The sequence below is a fragment of the Caloenas nicobarica genome, chromosome Z (assembly GCF_036013445.1).
Source record: "Caloenas nicobarica isolate bCalNic1 chromosome Z, bCalNic1.hap1, whole genome shotgun sequence".
In the NCBI taxonomy this organism is placed as follows: Eukaryota; Metazoa; Chordata; class Aves; order Columbiformes; family Columbidae; genus Caloenas; species Caloenas nicobarica.
Window position 1 is genome coordinate 103,314,963 of NC_088284.1, and position 23,201 is coordinate 103,338,163.

Sequence of the window (23,201 nt, forward strand, 5' to 3'; positions counted from 1 at the left end):
CATCCCTGCAGAACCCAACCCCTGGCTTGCAGCTTGGACTGTATAAATATAGGAGCAGTTACATTTATACAGTCCTAAAATTACATGTGGCCGTTTGAAGGCAACCGTGAGGCTGATGCGCCACCCCCCCGGTGAAAATGAGTTTGACACCCTTGATAAAGGCTCCCTTTATTTTTCTAGTAACCATCAGCCCTGTGTCTTTGGGATCGGAGATGGGAGAAAAACACTGTAAATCCAAATGCTCAATGGCATTTCAACTTCTATACCTTAAATTGTCACTACAGTTTCTCTCTCTAACGGCTGCACACAGACAGAACTTGCTCTCTGGCAATCATAAACAAGTTCCCACAGTCCTGCGAGCAGCGATTTCTGAAACAGCACAGCATTCCCAACAACGTGTGACAAGCCTTCAGCCTTGGGCACCTTAGAAATAAGATGGGAATGAACTAAAGTTTAATCACCCCTCCCAACCCCTAAGTAGCTCTGGTGGTGTTTCCCTGTCCTCTGTTGCCTTCCAGTCAGCTACAGCTCTAAAGAGGGAGCAGAGAGCGGGTATAAAAGAATTCCAGCTGAAGGAGTTTGCGTTTTACAGCAACACCGAACAAACAGAAGTGTTTACACCTGACGGCAGTGGAGACGATGCCACGGAGGGTTGATTCTGTTCACCTGGACCGTCCACCAGGTTGTCAAGATGTTATGTGACTTCACACCCCAAATCACACCCAGCCCCAGATAACCTCCGCAGGGTTATTGCAGCTGAAGTGACAACGACAGAAGTTAAAGTGTCTTTTTAGAAACTGCACACACACATGGACATGGTGAGGTCTGATTTTCTTCATGGTTTTGGTAGTTTTACAGCAAGGGCTGAGAGAGGGTAAGAGAAGCATAAAGGTTAAGGTGCATCATCCCACTCTCATACAAGACAGCCGTAGAAAATGCATTGCTTAATTAGCCCTGCCTGGCTGTAAATTTCCAGTGTTGCTATTCCATGCAATCAATTGATCAACCAGTGTGCTATCTTATAGCCAGAATATTTATTCTCTAAAAAGAAAACAAGTAAATTGACTTCCTCTCTTTTCCACTCTATGCACAGCTCCATTATTTCAAATTCTGTTACAACAGTACTCTGTGAGAACTATCCTTACAGTTACTGCAAAAGTGTTTACAAAGGTGCTATTGGATTTCACCAAGAGCAATCCAGGGTACAAAACACAGGGCCAAGAGAGAACCATAGGAAAAGTGGTATAGCCTTACAGAAATGTGTACAGCATGAGGTTGAAATGCACAGCAAGGAAGCAATTTAGTATTTGGTGGTAATTCCAATAGGAATGCATTTTTTAGCCTTTCAATACTGTAGGACAGTTTTAGAGCCAAAAAAAAAAAAATCCAAAACACATTTGATTGGAGTAATTTCTCTCTTTAAAAAATTTTTTAAAAAAATAATAAATAAAATAAAATAAAAAGAGACCTGCAGACCACTTGGTAAAGGACTTTCCAGGGACTTCTCAAAGCTGACACACCAGTGCCACAATTTGGCACTGGGAGAGCTTCGTGTCAGGCCTGGGAAGGCTGGGTGCCCGCTGGCAGTCAGCGGAGCGGGATGCGGTTACCATGGCACTGGAGCACTTGGTGACTTCAGAGCTGCCACAGCGTTATCACCGATGTAGGGACCAAAGGAGACGAAGCGGCAGGTGGATCTTTGAATAAGCACATGCAAAAGCAGCGTTAAGGTGAACATCCTGTCTGGTAAACATCCTATGCACAGATTCCCTGTATGTTCTCTTTCATTTTATCACGCTGGCTACCAGAAAAGCAGAGATGGCTGATAGACATCAGTAGCATATGTGCACACACGTACCGGAACATATCGCTCTCCCTCCATGACTTTACCCTCTAGCACTGGTACAGATATCTGCACCGGTTTGTCAGAGTGACGAGCCAGCCAGAGTATGGCTGAGAAAATATCATCATTGAGTCTTCTTCAAGTAATACACAAAGTTTAATCACTTGAGTCTTACATCATATGAAGTTATTTTGGTTAATAAAGCAGAGCAGCACATAACATAGTTCATTTACCTGCTCCTCCCAAGTTTCAAGCTCTCTCCTCTCCTCCTTCCATTTCGGTTTCTAACATCAATGAGCAGCAAAGCAACGGGTATCTGATATATGATTAGCAAAGAAATGGATCAGAAGCAGAATTAGCAAAACCAAAGGACAGATGATTTTATGTTATGGAAAGGGAATAATGTCACCATTTTCCCTGTGTTGGATCATCACTCATTTGCCTTTCTAACATAGGAAAAGTGCTTCAGAGATCCTTATACAACCTTTCCTTCACATGACTGAAAACAGCCCTTGCCAACAGAAATACAGAAAATCAGTGCTCAACATCTGGGAGCTTAGTTCACGCTGTTTAATGAATCAGGATGACATTAGATAGCTAGACAACAGAAAATAAACGGCAAAGTCCCCACTGCTAAACTCCCAGGTACTCCAGTTGTGCTACAGGGTACAATTTCTCACATCTGAAAACCCATTTTCGTGGTCTCGGGTTCCTGTTTTTATCTCTAAAATAAGTCATTCAGCCTACTCATTAGTGCTGCATAAACGTGACACTGCAGTAAACAACACAATGCATTAAAGTTATAAATGTGCTCAACAAATAGTTATATTTTCTCATTTGACCAAAAACTTATGACACAGCTTAAGCACCTGCTCACTTGAGACAAATACCATGAGAAAACCTTAAATTACGCCCACTGCATTCTCTCATAATTGATGACAGTGTAACCAAGTATATTTAAATATAGAATATACCTAGTCATTGTGTAGAAGATAACACTGTGAAAGAAAATCATAGTAAGGGTGATTCTAATAAGACAAGGACAACTGGAAAACATTTTGAGGCACATGAGTCTAAGACTTTATGTAAAATGATTACTGGAAAGTACCAAAATACCTGTTCTGAATTTCTGCTGTGAAAAGCACTAAATGCAAAAGGTCAGGAGGTCAGTACCCCATTTGTCCTTTCAAAGATTAAGTGCTGGGGAATTTCCCTTGACATCTTCCAAGTACCACTTTTCCTCTACTGGACAACCAGTTAACATTGGCCGTTTTCTCTAGAAAAGGTCCAAACCTTTGAACTATCAGCAGCTCCTAATCAGCTAAAACAAATACACTGCTCTTGGATAGATCATGGTACCTCTGAATTCAATATCATAACTCTTTTCATTTTACTGTAATGCACCAAACAAGGGCAAATGCTCCATCTACCTGGTAACTCTGCAAAGGCACAGCATGGAAAGAGATGCTACACCTTGCAGGGAGAGTAAATCCAATGTTGTAAGCAGGAATAACTCCAGCAGTAACAGAGCTTAGACTTGAGTTGAATTTGGCCTTCACTGTAATGTAGAGTTATTAATGAGATAACAATGGGATTGAGGTGATTAACTATAAACAGAAATAAACCTTCCATGTCAACTGTTTAACTGCAAATACAGGACTGCCCTGCTCAGCAAGATTCGGCTGTTAAATAAATTCAATAGTGAGTGGGATAACTAAACACCCAGGATTTTAAGTATTTATTTCTCTCTTTTTTATCAGTCTTGCAGCTCTAACTTTAAAGACCATTCAGAGTGGCATGAGTATCAAGTTCTTCCTAAAGCAAGAGTATTATTACTCGAGATATAACCAAGACCTTGGAATTGAATTACAGACACTGTTATCGTATTTCTTCTCCAGTCAAATATTCTGCATTGTGTTCTAACATCAGAAGCAGCGCTTTAAATCCACTCAGCCCTGATGATTTTTATTCCTGAGACCTAGTAAGCCCTCAGTGCTGCAAATAAGACATAATCCTTGCCTCTCCTACCAGGGCCAACCTGTTCTTTTCACTATGATGACTTTGTCCATTTTAGTTCTTTGTCTAAACAGCAAATCAGAGGATTTCACAACAGCTGTGAAGTTACTGAGCAGAACCAGGCCCATTATATCTTTAGAGATATCCATTGCTATTGCCTCTATATATTAAATTACAGAACTCTTATTATCTCTTTTTTTAGAAACAAGTTTTCTGTAAGCATTCAAGTTTAAAATCAGTGCTCGTAAGGAACTTAGCAAAAACATGATGGGAATGGGATGCCAGGGGAATAGATGATTCTCTCATCTGAAATGCATAATTAGCTTTTGGTTAAGTGTGCAATTAACATTAAAATTTACAATCAAGTATGACAGTGTTCTAATTTTACCTCCTTTAAATGAAAGAATTAACTTAGTTACTAGTGTTACTTCTTTGAATCTCTTCCCTATCAGGCGAACTGCACAGTAACATCCTGCCATCCAGGCGACAACTGATTAAAAAAGCTTTTAAAAATGCTGCACATTTGCCTTCTGAATGGCTATGCAGCTTGGGTTTTATTTGGGTTTACGCTTTTTTTGTTGTTTTTTTAGTGGTAACTGCCACTCAGCATAATTAGCAGTTGTCATATTACTGTTTGTAAAGATCCTTCCCACAAAAACAGAGCGACGTTGCTCTGCACCCTCTTCCCAGCTGTGCCTGAAAGCTGTGACACGTGTTTCAGACATCCACCAAAGTGAATCTCAGACCCCTCAGGCTTCAGCAGTTAAGCCATAGAAACATTTTTTGTTACTCGGAAAGAAAAAGCTAGATTCATCCTAGTAGTTTAAATCTGATGAGCAGCACCTTAAAAGAAAAATCGTCTGCAGTCTAAATATGCTGTCTCCATCTGAACATTACATCCTTTTTGCCTTTTAACCTGAAGATAAATTTAACCTCTATTTGCCTTTAAAAAGTGAGCTGAAAGTAGCTTCAACGGTAACATCAGCTGCCAAATCCTGTATTTAATGATGTTTATTATTAAGCACATGTATGCTTATAGTATGTGCAACAAAAATGAGATTCCATTGCGTAGGGTGCTGTACGAAAGTATAATGGAAGTGCAATGAAATTCCTCACACAAAGCGCATATTGTGTGGTGTGGAGGTGTTTTGGGCTAAGTGCTGCCAATGATTTTCCATCTGTACATTTGTGCTACTCGCCAAAGATCTCATGGAACTAACCTAGACTGGGCCAGCGTGAAGGACCAGTTTGCCTCTCAGCAGTTAACCTCAACGCTACGTTCCGCAGGAGTTCTGCCATCGTTGCTACTTACCACCAGTATTACTTAGCACCGAGAGGCACACAAATGCACCGAAGGAGGAGAAAAAAAAAAAAAAAAAAAAAAAAAAGAAATCTCACATTGCTCTCACCCGAAACTAAAATCACTTTGATTCATTCACCCTGCTTCCATCTGGATCTGGACAAAGTGGCCTTCTCTAGCTGCTAGGCAACCTGAATGCTGCGCTCAGTATTAACTGTGTGCATTTGCTAAGAATATAATGTTACCTTTGAGATTTTTTTATAATAAAAAACCATACCTAGCTGAAAATATAATAGCTTCCCTTCAGTAATTAGCAACTCTGGGAAAACAAAACTGTTGGTCAAGGAAGAAATAATCCACATGTACAGCCCACATGCATGGAGATATTATAAATCGGCTCCTTACAAATAAGGAGAGTTGCTTTATATGAAAGTATTATTACAGAGAGCAGCGGCATAAAAAAATTCTAAACCAAGAACTACATTTATGTCGATATGTAAATATATTAATATATTATGCGGATATTAAAATCAGTTATATTTTAAACTAAAAAGGTTTAAATTACCCAACCTCATCCAAGTACAAACTGAACTTTCTTAGTAAAGGTCATTTATTCAATTTACATAAAACCACCATTCCTAAACAAGACAGAAAAGACTTAAAATTAAAACACAGTCAACTGATCTTAGAGTTTTTTAAAGAAGAATAAAACCCACAAAACCTTATTTCACAGAACTTCTCTCCAGGCCATCTTACTATTTAGTTCTCCAGCAGCAGAGCTATTATTCTACCTTAAAAACACCATGAATACAATTTCTCTCCAACTCAAGAGGTAATCCTTTCAAGCCTTTTCAAAGCAGATCATTTCCCAGACTACTAGGTCACTAGCATAACTGATAGGAATCTTATTAAAATATCAATTTGGGTGATTGAGGTGTTAATGTCAACAAAGCAAGAGGCCCACTAATGGCATCAACATTGAACAGAGCAGCACTCTTTTTGATCATTACACCCGACAGCTCATCAAATCCCAATTCACAAAATAGGGACTTCCTCAAACTCAGCAGAAACACAAAAGCTTGGTGTCTAGCTTAAAAATGCTACCAAATTCTACTAGAGATATTTAACGAGAGACAGGCCAGAAGGACATTTACTGGCACAGCGAGACACTGTTCGTCTATACGTGCAGTCGCTTGGCGCTTGAAGCAGTTTGATTTTTTTTTTTAGCTTTCAGAAAACCCAAGCAGCTCTTTGTAGCTGGGGTTCTACGCCCAAATATTCTGCTTGTCTGTTCAACACAGGCAAAAGTCGGTGTGGAAAGTCCCAGCGATCACTGATCTCTCCAGATCACAGCACAGCAGCAGGAACTTTCACTTGAGATTTGTAGGAACACAAACCCAGGTTATTTGTGCACAGGCTGCCACAGCTGTAAACCCTTCGGAGCTCCACAAGCACCCATGACCTGAAGGAGACCTCGCTCTGCAGAGCAGAGATCATTAGAGGTTCCTAGAAGTGCTCCTGTCTAGATTTTATAAAGATATTTGAAGGGGTTTATTTAAACACTTGTACCTTCTCCTTCTTCACTTAGTTTCACATTAAACCTGATTCAGGTAAAACTTAACATCAAGTGTAGGGGGAGCATAATTTTTTAAAAAAAAAAAAGTCAACATCAGTGCAAAATAAGTAAAAGCAAAGTGTTCAATGGAGACACAGGGTCCTGCACTCACAGAAACTCAATAGCAGCTGCAAATCATTTTAGAAAGTAATTGGAATACACATGGGTAAGAAAACCCTTCCTACAGATCAGAACGCGTAGTTTTGGTTTGCTAATGGCCTCCACTGCTGCTGCATGTACCCTGAAGAATACATGGAAAATACAAGTCTAGTTTCAGGACAGGCAGGAGGTAAACAAGTTCAAATACTGGGGTTTTCATATATTTATTTATAATGGTTTTGTTAAGGTCCTTAAATCATGAGTCACATCAGGGATCCACGCAAGGAGCACAGAAAAAGAAAAGAACACAAGTCACTCTGAAAACTGTCAAATGTTTACATGAAACTTTTATTGAAATTAAGCTTTAAATCAGCAGTGTTGTTGGTAACTCCAATATTACACGTCCTATAGATAGCACCCTGACAACTCTTTTCATAAGTTTAAGGTTATTAAAGCCTTTTTTCCCCAAAAAACCTTCAAACAGATCTAATTAAGATTATTGCTCTAATTCATTTTAATCCTAGTATCTTTGCAAAAAACACAAACATTTCATGGTGCTTCCTGTCTTGCTTTTACATAACTTATTAGAGAATTTCACATTCCAAGATTAAGAAAGACAAACCGGATGGAAAACAACCTTAGTTGCTTAAGGGGCCTGAAGTCCAAACATTCTTATTACCTAAACCCTAAATTTAATCAAACAGTTTCATGTCAGGTTATCCGCATTAGTTTCAATGCCAGAATTTTGCAACATGAAAAGGATCTTTTATTAAATAATTTGTTGTACCTGGCAACACAGAAATAAAATGAATCATATTGCTGCAGTTAAAAAAAAAAGTTTCTCATTTTAGATTCTCACTATTTTACTGTGACTACTCAAGATTGTCACAATAAATAAAAAATGTGATTACTATAATATTAAATTTAAATGCAATAATTAAAGATTAATTATAAATCAAGTGTACATAGATCAATTAGAAGACTGTGCTCTTAGCTGGGGCAGGATTTGGGTAGAAATGCTCTACAGTTTCAACTCATCTTCAAGCCTGAGCTTTAAGCTGAACTTGTGGGAGAAACCACTACACAGGCAACTACTTCAAGTTAGTAAACTAACTCTTGTGAAATTAAGAGAATACTAGCCTCATATCTTCTGTTTGAGATCTCTTCTTTTTATGCAAAACAGAAGAATCTTGCTAACTGGAATTCCAGCTGGAGCCCCATGGTACTTTAAAACATGTCAATCTGAGCCTAGGTTTTTTAAACACACCAGGTAATTCACAGGGACACAAGGGTTTAAGCACCATCAGGATAAATTGCATTCAACACGGTAGGGTTTAAGTCCTTTGCCAGCAAGTAGAATAAAAGAAAACACTTGCTTTCTATAAAAAGGAACATCATGAGCTACTCACAACTGCTTGGCCTCGGTCCTCCACTCTGCAGATCAGGATTATGATTTTTTTTTAACTGGGTTAGGAAGGTGTAATTCAAAAAGGCCGAAGAGGTCCCATGACTGGGTGTTGGAGCAGAGGGAGTCCCAGCTTACCTACATGAGTTCTCTTCCCATTTGATTTACCAAGAAGCAGCACCAGCAGAGGTGGTTTGAAGGACACCTCTGTCCTCCCCGAGCAGTCCTGGATGGACGGAGTGAGCTGGCTCGGGGACGCTGTGTGGGCACACGAGTCACAGGAAGACACACGTATCTTATTTGGAGGACATAAGCTGATAGTAGAAGCTACACCTAGAGTTTACTCATTAACCGCTCATGGAATTTCTTCATCTACTAGTGCTCACTCAAAAACTGCTGCTAAAGGGCTCCAGACCTGCTTTGGGTTTGTTTCGGTTCAATAGCTCACTGACTCCTAGGAACGTAGAGCAGCTGCTTAAGACTATATCAGGACTCCACCAGTTGAGTGAGACAGCAATACAGAGAGAACTTACTCAGCTTTACTGCAGGGATATAAATGATACAGCCATGAAAAACTTATGAACAATCAAAATCTATATTAATCCAAAAATCTACTTCCAAAAAAGCTATTTTTTACCATCGTATCTTTGCTGTGACTAATATAAAGCATTTTTGAAAACGATGGCACTTACCCAAATCTGCAGTTTCACCCGCTTGTCATTCCTATAAACTGTTTTCACTTTGAAGTCAATTCCTACTGTGCTAACGAAGGCTGGTGTGAAAGTGTCATCGGCGTATCTGAAGAGGAAGGATGTTTTACCCACGCTGCTGTTGCCGATGATCAGGAGTTTGAACATGTAATCAAAATTTTGATCTGAAGTATCCTTCTGCCTGTATCTGGCATCTGTTACTGAAGCCATCTGAGAAAATGACAAACATTGAAAAAGAACAGATTTAAGAGCAGTTCAGCATTTGTTTTCATTAACTGTGTGCCATATGTTTAGCTTATCTCTCTTCTTTCTAATATGATAACCACTATATGTGCTGAATAAAGACGAACACACCTTGAAATCTTCTTTTAAATCCTGGCTTTAAATTTCTATTATTCACTTGTACTGGTGAAATTTCCAAACCCAAGAAATACAGCTGTTGCATCACTTTGTGTTTAAAAGAATAACAGATGGCTATTGCAGATCATTCAAACACTAGTGGGGAAACAGCATTCTTTACTCCTCTGGCAGGGTGCCACTTCTGTTGCTCCAATAAACTGGAGTACTGCAACCAAGAACTAACATCTTTGACAGTGCATGCAACTGTGCAGTTCGTTTAGCAGCCTCCAGGGCAGGTAAACCTAAAAAATTCCTTTTATGACTACTAGAGAAAATCTGCATTTCTAGCAGATGCACCACCAGCATTTTATCCTTAGAAAAGTTCTGTCCTCAAGATTTAAAGGAGAGAAAAAGAAAAAAAAAAAAAGCAATGGGATAAAATGAAACATGAGGAATTTCAGCTGACAACTTTGAATCTGTCCAACACCTATCTAATCTCAAGACTGCAATTAAAATAAACAGCACCTGTATAAAACATGACGGCTTAGTGGGGCTGCAGGCGGCATTTGGAATGGATAAAACCTCCCTTTTGATTGTGGGGGAGGTGAGAGCTGGGGACATCAGTGGGGTTGAGATGGGGGGAGATGCAGCCTCAGAGATCACTCCTTTTCTTGTGACTGCACTGGATTCAGAGACCAAAAAACAACCGTGGAATCCGAAGTATCAAGAGGGTGGAATTCACTGAGCAGCCCTGGCTGCTTTAACATACGCAGCTCAGACGCTCTGTGCGAGAAGGCAAGGACTTGACTTTTCATCTCTGTTTGTACAGAGCAGAAAGCAATCACACACACCAAATTACCACAGAGAGGAGAAAAAGGGAACTCTACATTTTAACAGACATAAAGCACTTTTCATCTCTAACGCTGTTTCAAAATCTACCCCACATCAAACACCTCAGCACCATATAACCAGTCATGGGGTTGTGCAAACTGGGGCAATGAGAGCATAGGTCTGATTAGCAGCTACTTGCCCACCAAAACAGGATACGTGCCACTTGTGTGCAGTGTCAGAAAGCACTGAGTGGAGACCAAAGTCTCTTCTTTCTCTGGCATCCAAAGAAATAAATTAAATTTTCCCCTCAGCTCAGATTCATAAGCATCTTTGGGAACAAAACTCCCACCAATGTCTACTCTCACCATATTCCAGTCCAGATATATTCCTTCTTAGCAAGTCTCACCTGCACACAGGATTTCACTCATGTACTGGAAAAAAAGAAAAAACAAACAAACCAAACCAAACCACACAAAACAAACAAAAACCACATAAACACACAAAAATATTCAAAATCCACTGTAGTTAAACAGCTATAAACCAAAACACTGCCCAAAGGCAATTTAATTTGGGATGTCAATTTAACTTAAATTCCCAGAGGGGAAACAAACCAAAACCAACCCAGTTTAAGCTTCAATAAAATACGCATGACGGTTTACCTCCGACTAAACACATGCAACTTTCTCACACAGAAAAGGGCTGGTGCGGCAGACCTCTCGTTCGCAGATTGCATTAACAAGGACAGTTTGTGAAGAATAGCCAACAGCTGGACTGAATCCAGTAAAACCTGCCCACAAGTGATTGTCTGTAGGATACAACACAATTGTGACACACACTCTTCTGAGCTGCAGCTGCTCTTCAGAAAGGCTACAGTCCTTTGCCAGCACTCCAGAAAACACAAGCGCAAATTTCCTTCTAACCAGTGTATCAGAAAAGGGCTCTTCTACTCGTGCCTTGTGCTTCTTAACAGGAATTTCTAAAATGAGCTGTTCAACATCCAGTTGACTTCCACACACACTCAGGCCAATGCACTCACTGCCTCAGTTCACATGTTAGAAATCCCAGCTCCAAAAATTATGAATCCAGATGATTAGTTGATTTGTGCCATCACCAGGCTGGAAGATAGTAAGAAGTTCTCTATTTGGGTAATTTATCTTCCTCATACATGTACATAACTTCCACAAATGCCCCTGAGAACATATGTGCGCTTACTAAAGAAAAGGGGGAAAACAAACCCAAACCTCTAGTTCTCCATTCCACTCACAGAGGCTTCAAAAAAGTAGAGATGCCCTCATCACTTGAATCTTGGTGATTTAAAGATTCAGAGGCAGACCTTTAACAAAGAAGTATTCCACTAATCATACAGAAATTAATATCTTCTTTCTACCCCTGCCTTTGCAGAATCCGTGCACACGTTCCAAGCTGATCCTTTAAATGAAACACTGCTGCTTCTATTAACCCTCCAAGATTGCTATAATCAAACATGCACCTGGCTACAAGTGCGACTTTTCAGATCTCAGTTGAAAAAGCAATTACAGAACGCGGCCAGCTAGAGCAGCTTTGTTAGAAGCACAGCGCAGAAAATAAGATCAAACGCCACTTGCACAGAGCGCGGGGCTGTTGTCATAGAAGCACAACCCTCGCTGGCCTGCCCGTGTACGGTGCTGCGCTGAGGATGCTCCAGATCGGCTCCGCGAGTCATTAGAGACGGCGACGGAGCACAAAAATTTCAAAGAAAATTCCACCCCCTTGCTTAAATTTGACTTCTCCCTTTCCCCTGCTCTGGTCAGTGGAGTAAAACCGAAAGGAGTTCAGTACTAATTACTGATTGCTCCTCTGATCGCAGATGATTACTGGCGCTGTACTCCACCAGCATTTGGGCTGAAAGCGCTCACAGGGCTGCCCCTGAATTTGTGCTCAAATTCTGAAGCCAGGAACCAGCAATTCTCCCAATTCTCCCCTTCATCCTCCCCTCTTCCCCACTTGTTGTCCCACCCCTGCTCCAAGTGCTCCCCAGTTATGCCAGTCCCGAGGACCACGCAGAGAGCTGGTTCCGAGAACACAGAGATCCCAGTTAAAAATAAACCCTCCTACAACTTCTCCTGTTTTTAAGAGTTGGTTCGGTTCCTGATCCAGCACAGCTGAGGGAGCCAAGCAGAGGGGACCGAGTGGTGGGAAGCGACGGCTGTTGCTACGCTACTGAGAGAAAGGTCCATGAAAATCCCATCTCCTGCAGGTCCTTCGCACCCGTGGAGATTCAGCCTCAACGGCAGAGGGACAAGGTGACAACGTGCCGGTGTCAGGCAGCCCTCGTCCGACTCATCGGAACAGTTCACGCAGCCATCGCTCCCACAGGATTTTATTTCCTCCTTGGTGAAAGGACGTTTAGTCGGCAGCGTAAGCCCCGTGTACGCAACTACACGCACTCTTTGCTCAGGATGACTCCAAACGCAGCAGCATCTCTGCTGTTTCACAAGCACGTGCGGAAATAACTGGGGTTTTGTTACAGAAGATCACGTCAATACGACTGGCACACAGAGCGCAAGAAAGGCTCGCGAGTGTTTCCATTTTGGAGTAATCCTCAAGAAAACACCTATACAGGAGAGATTTAGCTAGATTACAGAAAACCCATTACACAGGAGAAGAAAAAGCTGCCAATCTGCTTGTCCTTGAGAACACTTCAGTACAAGACCTTGCATCTTCTAGTTCTTTGCCTGAGTATCCCACTTTTTGTAGCTAAGAGCATGCTAATATTGACAACCTCTTTTCCCTGTATGCTTTAGCAATGGGAGCAAGGTCTCAAAACACATCCTCTTGCAGCTACTGTTGTGAAAAGAGGCAGTTATGCAGCTACAAGATACCTTATTATTTCCCTATTGAGGAAAAAGCTTGCAGTGTGAGCTCATCTTTTATTAAACAGAGAAACCACATAGGAGGAGGAGGATGCTACAAATGCTCTACAGCAATAAAATCTTAATCAGAGCTTATTAGCCACCAAAGAACATGTTCCTGATTGAAGGTGTCTCCCACGCCTTTATTTTCTGTTTTGGTCTAATGAAGTTTAAAAAGAAGCCTATCACCCTAAGACACCTCTGTGGGAAACCAACCTTCCCTGCTTTCAGTACCCACTGAAATGTGTCATATAGACACAGCTGTGCTCTTTAATTTGTGACCAACATCACGGTGAAGAATCAAACTGTTTTGTAGCGCAACACGAACCAAAGTGTTACTGCTCTTACAAATCCCTGAAAGTGGCCACTGCTGGCCCTGTTCTGCAGTATTTACTGCCTACAGCCAACTTCAGTGAAAAGCAGTACAGGTACTGTCTAAATCTGATGGTGTTGGCTAGAAATCAAGTGGTGTAACTCACCATCCACTTATTTCCAGAAGAAAAACAAACAAAAACTAAGGCTGACTTCAAGAGTTGCCAGCCCTTATGGTTTTGGCTACAAACTAATGGATGGCTGCTCTTCTCTATCCGCTCACAGGCAAGAACCAAGAAATCTGATCATTATGTTGGAAGTTGAGGTGTCTCTGTATTAGCAACCACATGAGTCTCTTCACAGACACGGCCGTTTCCACGTCCCACTCTCTCTCGCGGCATTGCGTGGAAGAAGTCTGAGCTGCCTTTGGAAAAGGGTCGCGCTGTCTGCTGTCAGTCACCTCAGGTAACCATGAAACATCATCACACTGATGGAACCTACCCTTCAAAACTACACACGAAGACATGCCTGCAATTTCAACTCGTTATGAACCTATGCATTCCGTACATTACAAGTTCTGTGCATTTCTAACAGTAAAAACATCTTTTCATATTTGCCACTGCTTTATTTTTATAAGCGAAAACTGAAATTTACTACATACGTTTTGTGTTACATAGGACCAGTGGAAATTTAAACGTGACTGTTGAACTGTTTCATCATCATCCTCTCACAGACACAGGTTTCTTTTATTAGGCAGATGAGAAGACGGGGGTGAAACTGCCCCTCTATATTTCTAAGAGTCAAAGATCTTATGACAGCAAGCGCTACTGCCTCGGTTCGTGCGTGTTTGCCAGCTGAGCCTCGGCTGTTTCTCCTGACATATTATTTACTGCCTCACAGAGCTATGGGTGCTAAACCATTCCTTTATTTCAGAGTCCAAACTTCCTTTTTCTTACTTCCATTTTACTGTTCCTGATTTCCAGTGCTCAAGATCAGCCAGAGAAAAACTGAGAAAGAAGTTAACGACTATCAGTATAGAAGGAATAAGTGGTAAGAGCAGGCAAGGAGAGAATGGGCAGAGTCACAAACACAGCTCTGCCTGTTAGAGTCCTGGCTTTCCATAGGCACTGAGGAGCGTGGAAGGAAGAAAGGAAATTACCAGACACATTTATTTAATAAAAGCAGAAACAATGAGGCTAAACAAAGGTAGAAGTAGAAAAAAACCCCACGTACATAGTGCTAAAGTTAATATGAAGCACTAAAGTCAAACAGATCGCACATTTGCCAAGGCTCATACAGTAACACAAGACAGGAGTGTTGTAGAGAGCTCTGAGGATGCTAAAAGGCTGTGCAAATTATTCTCTAAGTTATGTGCTAGGGAAGAAACAAAAAAGTAGCCAAACCGGAAGATTTTTTCATCCCAAATATTTACAGTTTAGCAACAATCCATGAGAGACATTACTGACACGCAGTGGAACTTCTTTTCAAATGAGTTAATACCATGTGGGTTTTCCCCCAAAAAAGTCTTAGGAAGTGCACCTACATCAAAAATATTCTAGTTGTCAGACTACACATCTACATCAATTCTCTATTACGAAAACTCACTCCTTTATGTGCTCTGTCATCCCCCCTAAAAACATTTTTTTTTCTTTTTTTGGAATTAAATTAAATCCTATATTAGATTTCTATCAAGTAATGGGTTTGGTTTTGTCTTGTTTTGTTTTTTACAGCCAATGTATGCTGGCCTAATAAAGCTCATAAAGGAGATAAGGCCGTGACCTTAAGGAGTCTTATACAAATGCTAGTACTACAAGAGAGATTTATCAGAAGCAGAAAACACAGTATGAGCAATTAACATAGCTGCTAGTAAATATTGCAAGCAAGTGATAGTTACCAATTTAGATCTATAATCCATGAGAGAGATGGAGGCTTTGCTGTGAGTATATGAATCAAGAGAGTGGTCACACTGTTGAACCTGTGATGTAGAAGCAAAAGGATTACGATGTTTACAGTAAAGATGCATAATGAGAATATTATGTAAGAGACTAATGGGTAGGCAGGTTAGGCTGAACACGCTGCTGTGGAAAGGTCTGAACTTCCTTCACTGGAGGCAAAGGGGAGAGCCCTGTAGCATACAGAAAGAACAGAAACAGCACTTTAGTGACAGATATTAAGATAACAGCAAATATTCTGAGCCATCAGTTTAAAATTTATTAAAGGGACATTATCTAGATTAGTCTAAAATAAAAGCTCCAGATAAATCCTACAAGTGAGTGCAAAATCTCAGATAGGAATCGTTACACCTTTCCTGTAGAAAGGCGACAAAGTAAATGGAATCAAGGAGCAGCTGAAATGCATCTGTACATATTGGTGTTTCGTGCAACACCTGGGTCAAAGTCTACTGTGCTGCAAAGGCAAATTACAATAGGACATGGAAACGTCTGCAACCCCCTTACAGCCCATCTATACAAAATAACTGCCTTAAAGTAATAGTTATTCCAGATTTAAAGCAGAAAAACACGGCAGAATTTAGTCTTCTTTTTCATGGCTAATATAACCTAAAGGACAACTTTGTCTCTGGTGCATTTCCTCTCCAGAAAACAAGGGTAACCCACCATTTGTCATCTTGACTTCCATTATCTTGCCCTGCCAAAACACGTGGACAAACCCAGACTTTATGTAAATAACAAGCTGCAGCCACCTATTCCAGGTCAGGATTTGGATCAAACAAGGACAAATCCTTTCTCACGACCCACACAATTGACAATCATCTCACTTGGCAACTAGACAGCACCTTGCTCTTGCCCAGAGTATTGCATATTTTTCGGTATCAGTTACGTTTCCTCCTGTTCTCACCCTCCTGCCCTCTGCAACGCTTGCTCCCTGTGACAGCACTTCAGTACTGTCCAGAACTTCATTTCGAGGTGTCATCCAAATAACTTAATTGATAGATCTAGAACAAAAATAATTCAACAGCGCAAACAGAAAGATAATTAAGTCTATGTTTATTACTTTAAAAATGTGAGCCCCTCATCTTGACAGCAAAAGCTAAAATTAATTTGTTAATGAATCCACAAGTCTTTGTAAGAAGATGCTTGTTGTGGATTTGTTCCAGAATTCCCATGCTACGAATGAGTTCACTATCTGAAGAATAAAAACCTCTAAACAATGTAGGTGTTTTTGTATTATTACCCACTCAGATTTGGGAACACAGGCTTCAAAAAGCCTTCTATGAATTTTCTGGATATGGAACAAAAGTCAAGAACATGCAGATATCACCTATTTCCCATCAACTCGCTAACGTTACTACTATGTTTTGTTAGGCAGTAGGCTGGGAATGTTGTTAGAAAGGTTTCCTTGAGCCAAATGTCTGTGTAGGGAACTGCACCTCTCCCATTTCCTGCATAATGTTTAACATCCTTATAATCCGGTTTAGAGGCACAACAAAACTGTCAGGAAGGAGGAGTTAGTCACTCTAATTTTACAATGGAAAAAAAAAGTAAAGAAATAGAAGTTCTTATATTTTTTACCCTCTTCTCTGAGTGTTTTCATTGCAGCTGTTTTATCATCATATAGTTCCATGCCTGTTGGCAAACATGCTACTCCAGAAGATACAGAGAAAAATAATTAACAGCACAAAGCCCTCCCCTTCTAGAGGGGAGCCACTAACTGAGCCCAGCCTGGCTCTCTGCCAAAGGATGCATGGAACAAGAGATTTACAACCTCTTTATGACCTGAAGAGCGGATGCAGAGAACATTTCTGCAACTCCCTGAATATTCCATTGAGTTTGGGAACCCCAGGAGCCGGCCAGTTTCTGGATCTACAGAACCACTAGCTGAGGCTGATCCTGAACTCAGCCCTGTCTCCAGAGAGCAGTGTGAGCTGAAGAGGTTGATTGCTGTTACAAAACTCTCCATCACTAAAACCCTTGTTTCCTATTACAAATATCGCAGCCATGGCCAAGATACGGGACTTTAGTCCTCATCTCATCAGCTCTCCAGCCTTGCAGCTCCACCTCCGTTTCTCCACAAACAAAGTGGCAATAGTGAAATACTTCAAAGTATCTTGCTGAATACGCTGAAGTAGCAGTGACATAAAAGCACTCGGAGCAGCACACCGGACAAATCCGTCCCAACTCTGCTACAAGACACATGTAACTCCGTGCTGGTCCTTCCCCAGCCGGGGCGCAGGGCACAGCCTCATTCTGCGCTGGGACGCAGCCCGGCGCGGAGGCAGCTGTGACCATGGCCTCCCACGCGGGGGGAGGACAAGGCAAGTCCAGGTACCTTATGGAACTCATACTGTCTGGAGCTGGAGTCAGGCCACGTGTAGATTTGGGCAGACACCCCTCCACCAGTGCACAGGAGACAGAGTTACAGATTTTCCTGCATCACCAGGTCTAAAACCTTTCATTTATGGGTAAAAACAAGCAGCTGTCCTGACCAAATCAGGTGACTGCACACTGGTTTTGTCTTGTAGTAACCACCTCAGGATGCCTCTGCAGCACAGAAGTTTAATTTGCTGGGGTTTGTCCTCTTCCTCCAAGCAGAAAATCTGCGATGAACAAGTTACGTCATTTCTCTATGATATGATGTTTTTGGTGCTGTGAAGTAAGCTGCCTGCTAACCAGGATTAGAACGAGCGCCCTCGCAATTCCCATGTTTTAATTAGCTAATACTTCCAAACATAAGTCTCATTGCTTACGTCAAAGATCAAATACTACTGCGGTGCAGTAAGCTGAGCACACATTTACAAGAGCTCACTAAATACTGCAGAACCTGAAGCACAAGATACATTTTTACAGCAAGAAGCATACTTGAAACTACCCGTTCAGGACATTTCTCAATGTTGAGAACTGCCTCAGAAAAAATACTTCTTCAGGCCAAACTAGTAACAGCAAACACACAGGGACTTACTGGGGAAGGCGAAGTGGACGTGAGCGCCCTTCCCTGGCACTATGACCAAGCAGAGGGATGCAAGACCCTCAAACGTGATGCTCTGACCTGCCCGTTTTGAGCTGGGGCTGCATCATGTCATGTGAAAATGAAAGTAGGAAAAACTATCTGAAATACACACAAGTCAAGTAACATGACTATTATACGACAATCACAACTAGCATGCTAATGAATACTATGTGTATTACTTTGCTACACCTAAATGTAGCAAGAACTACTGCTATTAAAACCTAAAGCTAGTAAGCCTTCTCAGTTTGTTACCTGAAAATGTATTGGATGTGCAAAGAGGGCAGCACAGTTTTGTCCAAATTGCAAAGGAAGCTTGATTTGAAGATTGGTTTATCTGCCTCTCTTCTGACTTAGAGTAGAAATTGTCCTGATAAAACAGTTCTGAAGGCAGTGATCACACCAAGGTCTCAGTAAATGCATATACAACCACTTCCAGGACAGCAAGCGCAAATAATAGGAAATAAAAGCCTTTTAGTTACACACTTGCATACGGATTCAATTGTACCCACTATAATCCAGTACCAGTGCTCCCATGATCTGAGTACAGATTCAAATACACAGATCAAGACTGTAGTTCTGCTGACACTTCTACCTTGGGAGGTTTATTTGAACCCAGAGCTAATCCAGGCTACTATAAAGCCCCACAAACTTGGTATTAGCACAACTGAGAGTGCAGTGCTGGGTCAGCAGTGAGCAATGAGGAACAAAGCAGGTTTGCTGCCAAGAAAGCACACGGAAACATGAATTAAACTTCTGAGGCCACGATCGTACATTGTCTCAGGCCAAGGGAAAATCCAGGTTAAAATTAGTGTCCCCCCCGCTTTTTTTTTTGTTTTGTTAGGTTAGTCTTAGTTTAGGTCAGATCAACCTGATGCACTGCACAAACACACCACTGCTCGTGCCGTAAGAAGGAAAGGACAGCATGGAAACAGAGCCTTGGGAGGCAAAAAGGTGGAAACGCTTGCGCTGATGTTGGCGATATTGCCTGCGATCCCACAGCACGATGTCACCGAGCGTGTCAGATGACCCTGCCTTGCTGCCGGCAAGCAGAGAAAACATCGGGGAAAAAAACCAATGCATGGTCTCGGAACATATGGCAAAAAGGCCACATGCATTTTGTACAGCATCAACAGGAGAAATCGGAGAATTTGTGTTTTTTATGAACTAAATTAGAAAGATTGATGTGTTCGGCTTCGTGAAACGGGCTCCCTGCCCGCTGCTCTAGGGCAGCCTGGGTGTGTTACACACACAGCCTGCACGTCTGTTCTTCCACCTGTGCGGTCAAACAGCGAACCTGCCGCGGGTCTGGCAGCACAGGGCTCCCTTCACCGACCAGCAACAGCAAAACCAAAATCCCACGTTTCCCGGCAGCCTGTTTTACTGCCAGACAGTTTTCGGTTTGAAGCGCTGCGCCTCCTGAGCAGAAAACAACCGCCCAGGCTGACAGGAGCTGACAGGGGTTACACACCAGCTGGAAAACAGCCGGGAAGGCCCCGGTCTCCAGCCACCCCCCGCCCCCGCTCAGGATATTTAAAAGATAAAGCAGCATTATATCACCTCTTATGGCTGATAAATATTTATTTTAGAGATGTAACTGCTACTACCTTCTCCTTGCCGTCGCTCCCGAGGGTCTGCCTGTCACACCGCGCCTCCGGGGCGCAACGCGCCCATCCCGCTGCCCCCCGGGCACCCACCGGCACCGCAGCCGACGCCCGCCCCGCGGGGGCTCCCCGGGGACCGGGGCACCTGCTGCCACCTGTCCCGGCCTCCCGCGGAGCCCGGGGACAACCCCGACGCTCGGGACCGGGGAGGGCGGGAAGAGTTTTTGGGGCCCGGCGGAAATGGTGAGGTGAGGAGGGGTTCCCGTCCCGCGGCGGGAGCCGGAGGGGGACGACGTCCCCCCGCTCCCACCCGTTACTTTCGACGGGGAAAAGGCTGCGCCCCGACGGCGCGCACCGCCGCGGAAGGAAGCGCCCGTCTCCGCGGGGCCGCGGCTCTTACCTGAGGCGGAGGGGCGGCAGCGCCTAACCGAGCCGAGCCGAGCCGAGCCGAGCCGAGCCGAGCCGAGCCGAGCCGAGCCGTGCGGGTCCCGCGGCCGCTGCTCGCGTGGCGGGAGCCGCCCCCCCGCCGGCACCTGGGGCGGCCCCGGGGGCGGAGCCGCGGCGGGGCGGGGGGGCGGCGGCCGGTTGGGAGCGGCGGGGCTGGAGCGCGGGAGCCGGGGCTGAGGGGGGTGCCAGCCGCGCGCCAGCCGCCCGTGGAAGGAAGGTGGGGAGTGCGAGCCCTCTAGGGTCCCGTCCAGGTACGCGCCCTCCACCCCCGCCCCGTGCTCCGCTCCAGGGGACGTGAATCACCTCAGGCGTCCCGGGAGCCCCGGGGGCAGGGGACGCCACCCCAGGTGCGACCCTAATTTGCCCTTCTGGTCACACCCTCCACGAGAGCTGGAATTCACTTCGGTAGAACCGTTGACTCTGAAGCCTAATGATGGTGGCTGTGGCAGCAGGTACTTCTCTAGTGGTGAGAAGACAAAACATATGAGGCAGTGGCTGCGATCTCTCTTAGTTGCTTGTCTGAAGGAGACCTGATGAAGAGGTTGCAGCAGACCCTGTTGGCTTTAAAATCCTACAAACAGATCCCAAGCTCAAAATCACAGACCTGACGGTGGCCTGTCGCTCTCTGGGAAACGAAAACTGCTTTCAGAGATGATCCCCTGGAGAAAGTGAACAAAATCATGGCTGTTTAAAACATCTCTCTGGCATAACTAATGAGGCGCTTCCCTAAGACGGCGGCGTGTTTTCCCTCTGCTGGGCTTTAAGCAAGTGCCTGAGCACAAAGAGAAGGTTCTTGATCAGCCCCAGGAGCAGCCAGCAGAGGCCAGAGCAGGAGCCAACTGAAGGCACTGGAGTTGCAGGGTTTTGGTCTTCTCTCCATTGACTGATGCTCAGTCTGGAAAAACCAACAGCCCTACAAAGCACCAACATGGAAGGTGAGTGGTCACGGGCAGGTACCTACACCTTTGATGCAAAGTGCATGTTATAACTTAGGCTCATTTGGGTATCTGCTTAGTGATTTGCCTGATTTAATGTCCCATGACAAGCACAGAGCCACTGTTCAGCCTGACTTCCAAAGGCATTTCCAGATTTCACGCCATCCCTGAAATGCCAGTGCTTATATCCAGCTGCACTGGTGATTATGAAAGCGCTTTCTCAGTCAGGACTAACCAAGAGAAGAAGAGATGCGCCCAGGTAATTAGGAGACAGGGGAATTTGTAGTGATTCTTTCTGTCTATCATTTTATTTAGCCACATTTCTATAATTTATGGAGCAAATATTGTTAGCTTTCCTAGTGCACTTTCCTTCCAGGATTTATTAATAACATTGTATAGTTGTGAGTTGCTTACACAACTTCTAGTGAGGGAGGAGGTCTGTATTATTTTAGATTTATAGACAGGCAAATGGGGGAACAGGAGAGAACTCCCACAGGCCCACAGAGGTGGAAGGAAAGAGCAGATGTTACGCTTTATGTTGTTTTCTGACATATGGATCTGACTCTCACAGCAGTCATGCAAGCACATTTATCAAGCACAACATGCACACTCTGCTACTCTCCCAATGTTTCTGATTCAAGTTTCTGCATCCTCACACAGTGCAACTGACCTAAGGAAACAATCTGAATCTTTTCAGTTCCCTCTTTTCTAAAAACAGTATTTTATTTATTGCTTTACTTAGTACTAGAGCAAGAGCAGCACCATAGCACTTAAATCAAGGATGATGATCTGCTATGTGATACTGTAGGTGTCTAAGCTCATGATAAGCACTGGTCACACACAGACAAAATTGTATCCCAAAGAAGTACAGTTTGCACACAGAGCAGCAGTTTCAGCTCATTTCCAGCTGTTGTCCAGGGAAGCTGGGTGAAAACATGCCAACTGCAAGGAGAAAACAAAATCCTCCTTATTTGAATGAGTATCACTCACCCAGATGCTGCTTCACCTCACCGTGGAATAAACAGCAGGTACACCCCGTGCTGTGTCCCCAGGATGGGTGCGCATTTCATTCTTTTTAACAGGGCTAATACACCAAAATCTTTACAAAGAGGAGTTTGAAAACTGTTCTTAATATTAGAAATAGAACAGTAAAGTGACATCTAAATTTGACTATGTTGCCCGTGCAGCTTCTTTTATGCACAGCATGTTATGTTGTGCCCTGAAACACATTCAGAAAGGAGGGAGAACGTCTGCAGTTCTTATCAATATTTCTGCAGCACAGCTACCTACACCATGCCATGCATGTGCAAAATAGTCCAAAAATGCATATATACCAACAAACTATCTCTAACCAGCAACCAGTTACCTGCAGCCTTAGCTGCCTTGACCAGCTGTCCAGCCCTGTCCTCACAGCTCCTGTGGGCTTTGCTCCTTTGCCCTGGGTTGGAGAGGCAGCAGGGGGTGGTTAGTAGGTCGAGAGAGGTTCTCCTTCCCCTCTACTCTGCCCTGGTGAGACCTCATCTGGAATATTGTGTCCAGTTCTGGGCCCCTCAGTTCCAGAAGGACAGGGAACTGCTGGAGAGAGTCCAGCGCAGGGCCACAAAGATGATGAAGGGAGTGGAGCATCTCCCGTGTGAGGAAAGGCTGAGGGAGCTGGGTCTCTTGAGCTTGGAGAAGAGGAGACTGAGGGGTGACCTCATCAATGTTTATAAATATATAAAGGGTAAGTGTCACGAGGATGGAGCCAGGCTCTTCTCGGTGACAACCAACAGTAAGACAAGGGGTAATGGGTTCAAACTGGAACACAAGAGGTTCCACTTAAATTTGAGAAGAAACTTCTTCTCAGTGAGGGTGACAGACACTGGAACAGGCTGCCCAGGGAGGTTGTGGAG

General features: G+C 43.3%; 1 protein-coding gene across 1 annotated transcript in view; it reads right to left on the minus strand.

Annotated features, from left to right (window-relative positions):
- RAB3B (RAB3B, member RAS oncogene family) overlaps window positions 1-20,405 on the minus strand; it is a 54,344-nt gene extending 33,939 nt beyond the window's left edge. The window contains exons 1-2 of the mRNA XM_065655785.1: window positions 20,328-20,405; window positions 8,971-9,198 (exon numbers count right to left, since the gene is read on the minus strand). Of these exons, the coding sequence (XP_065511857.1) occupies window positions 8,971-9,198 (228 nt within the window). The 5' untranslated portion in view covers window positions 20,328-20,405. The remainder of the gene's footprint in view (window positions 1-8,970; window positions 9,199-20,327) is intronic.
- Window positions 20,406-23,201: the final 2,796 nt, after the last annotated feature.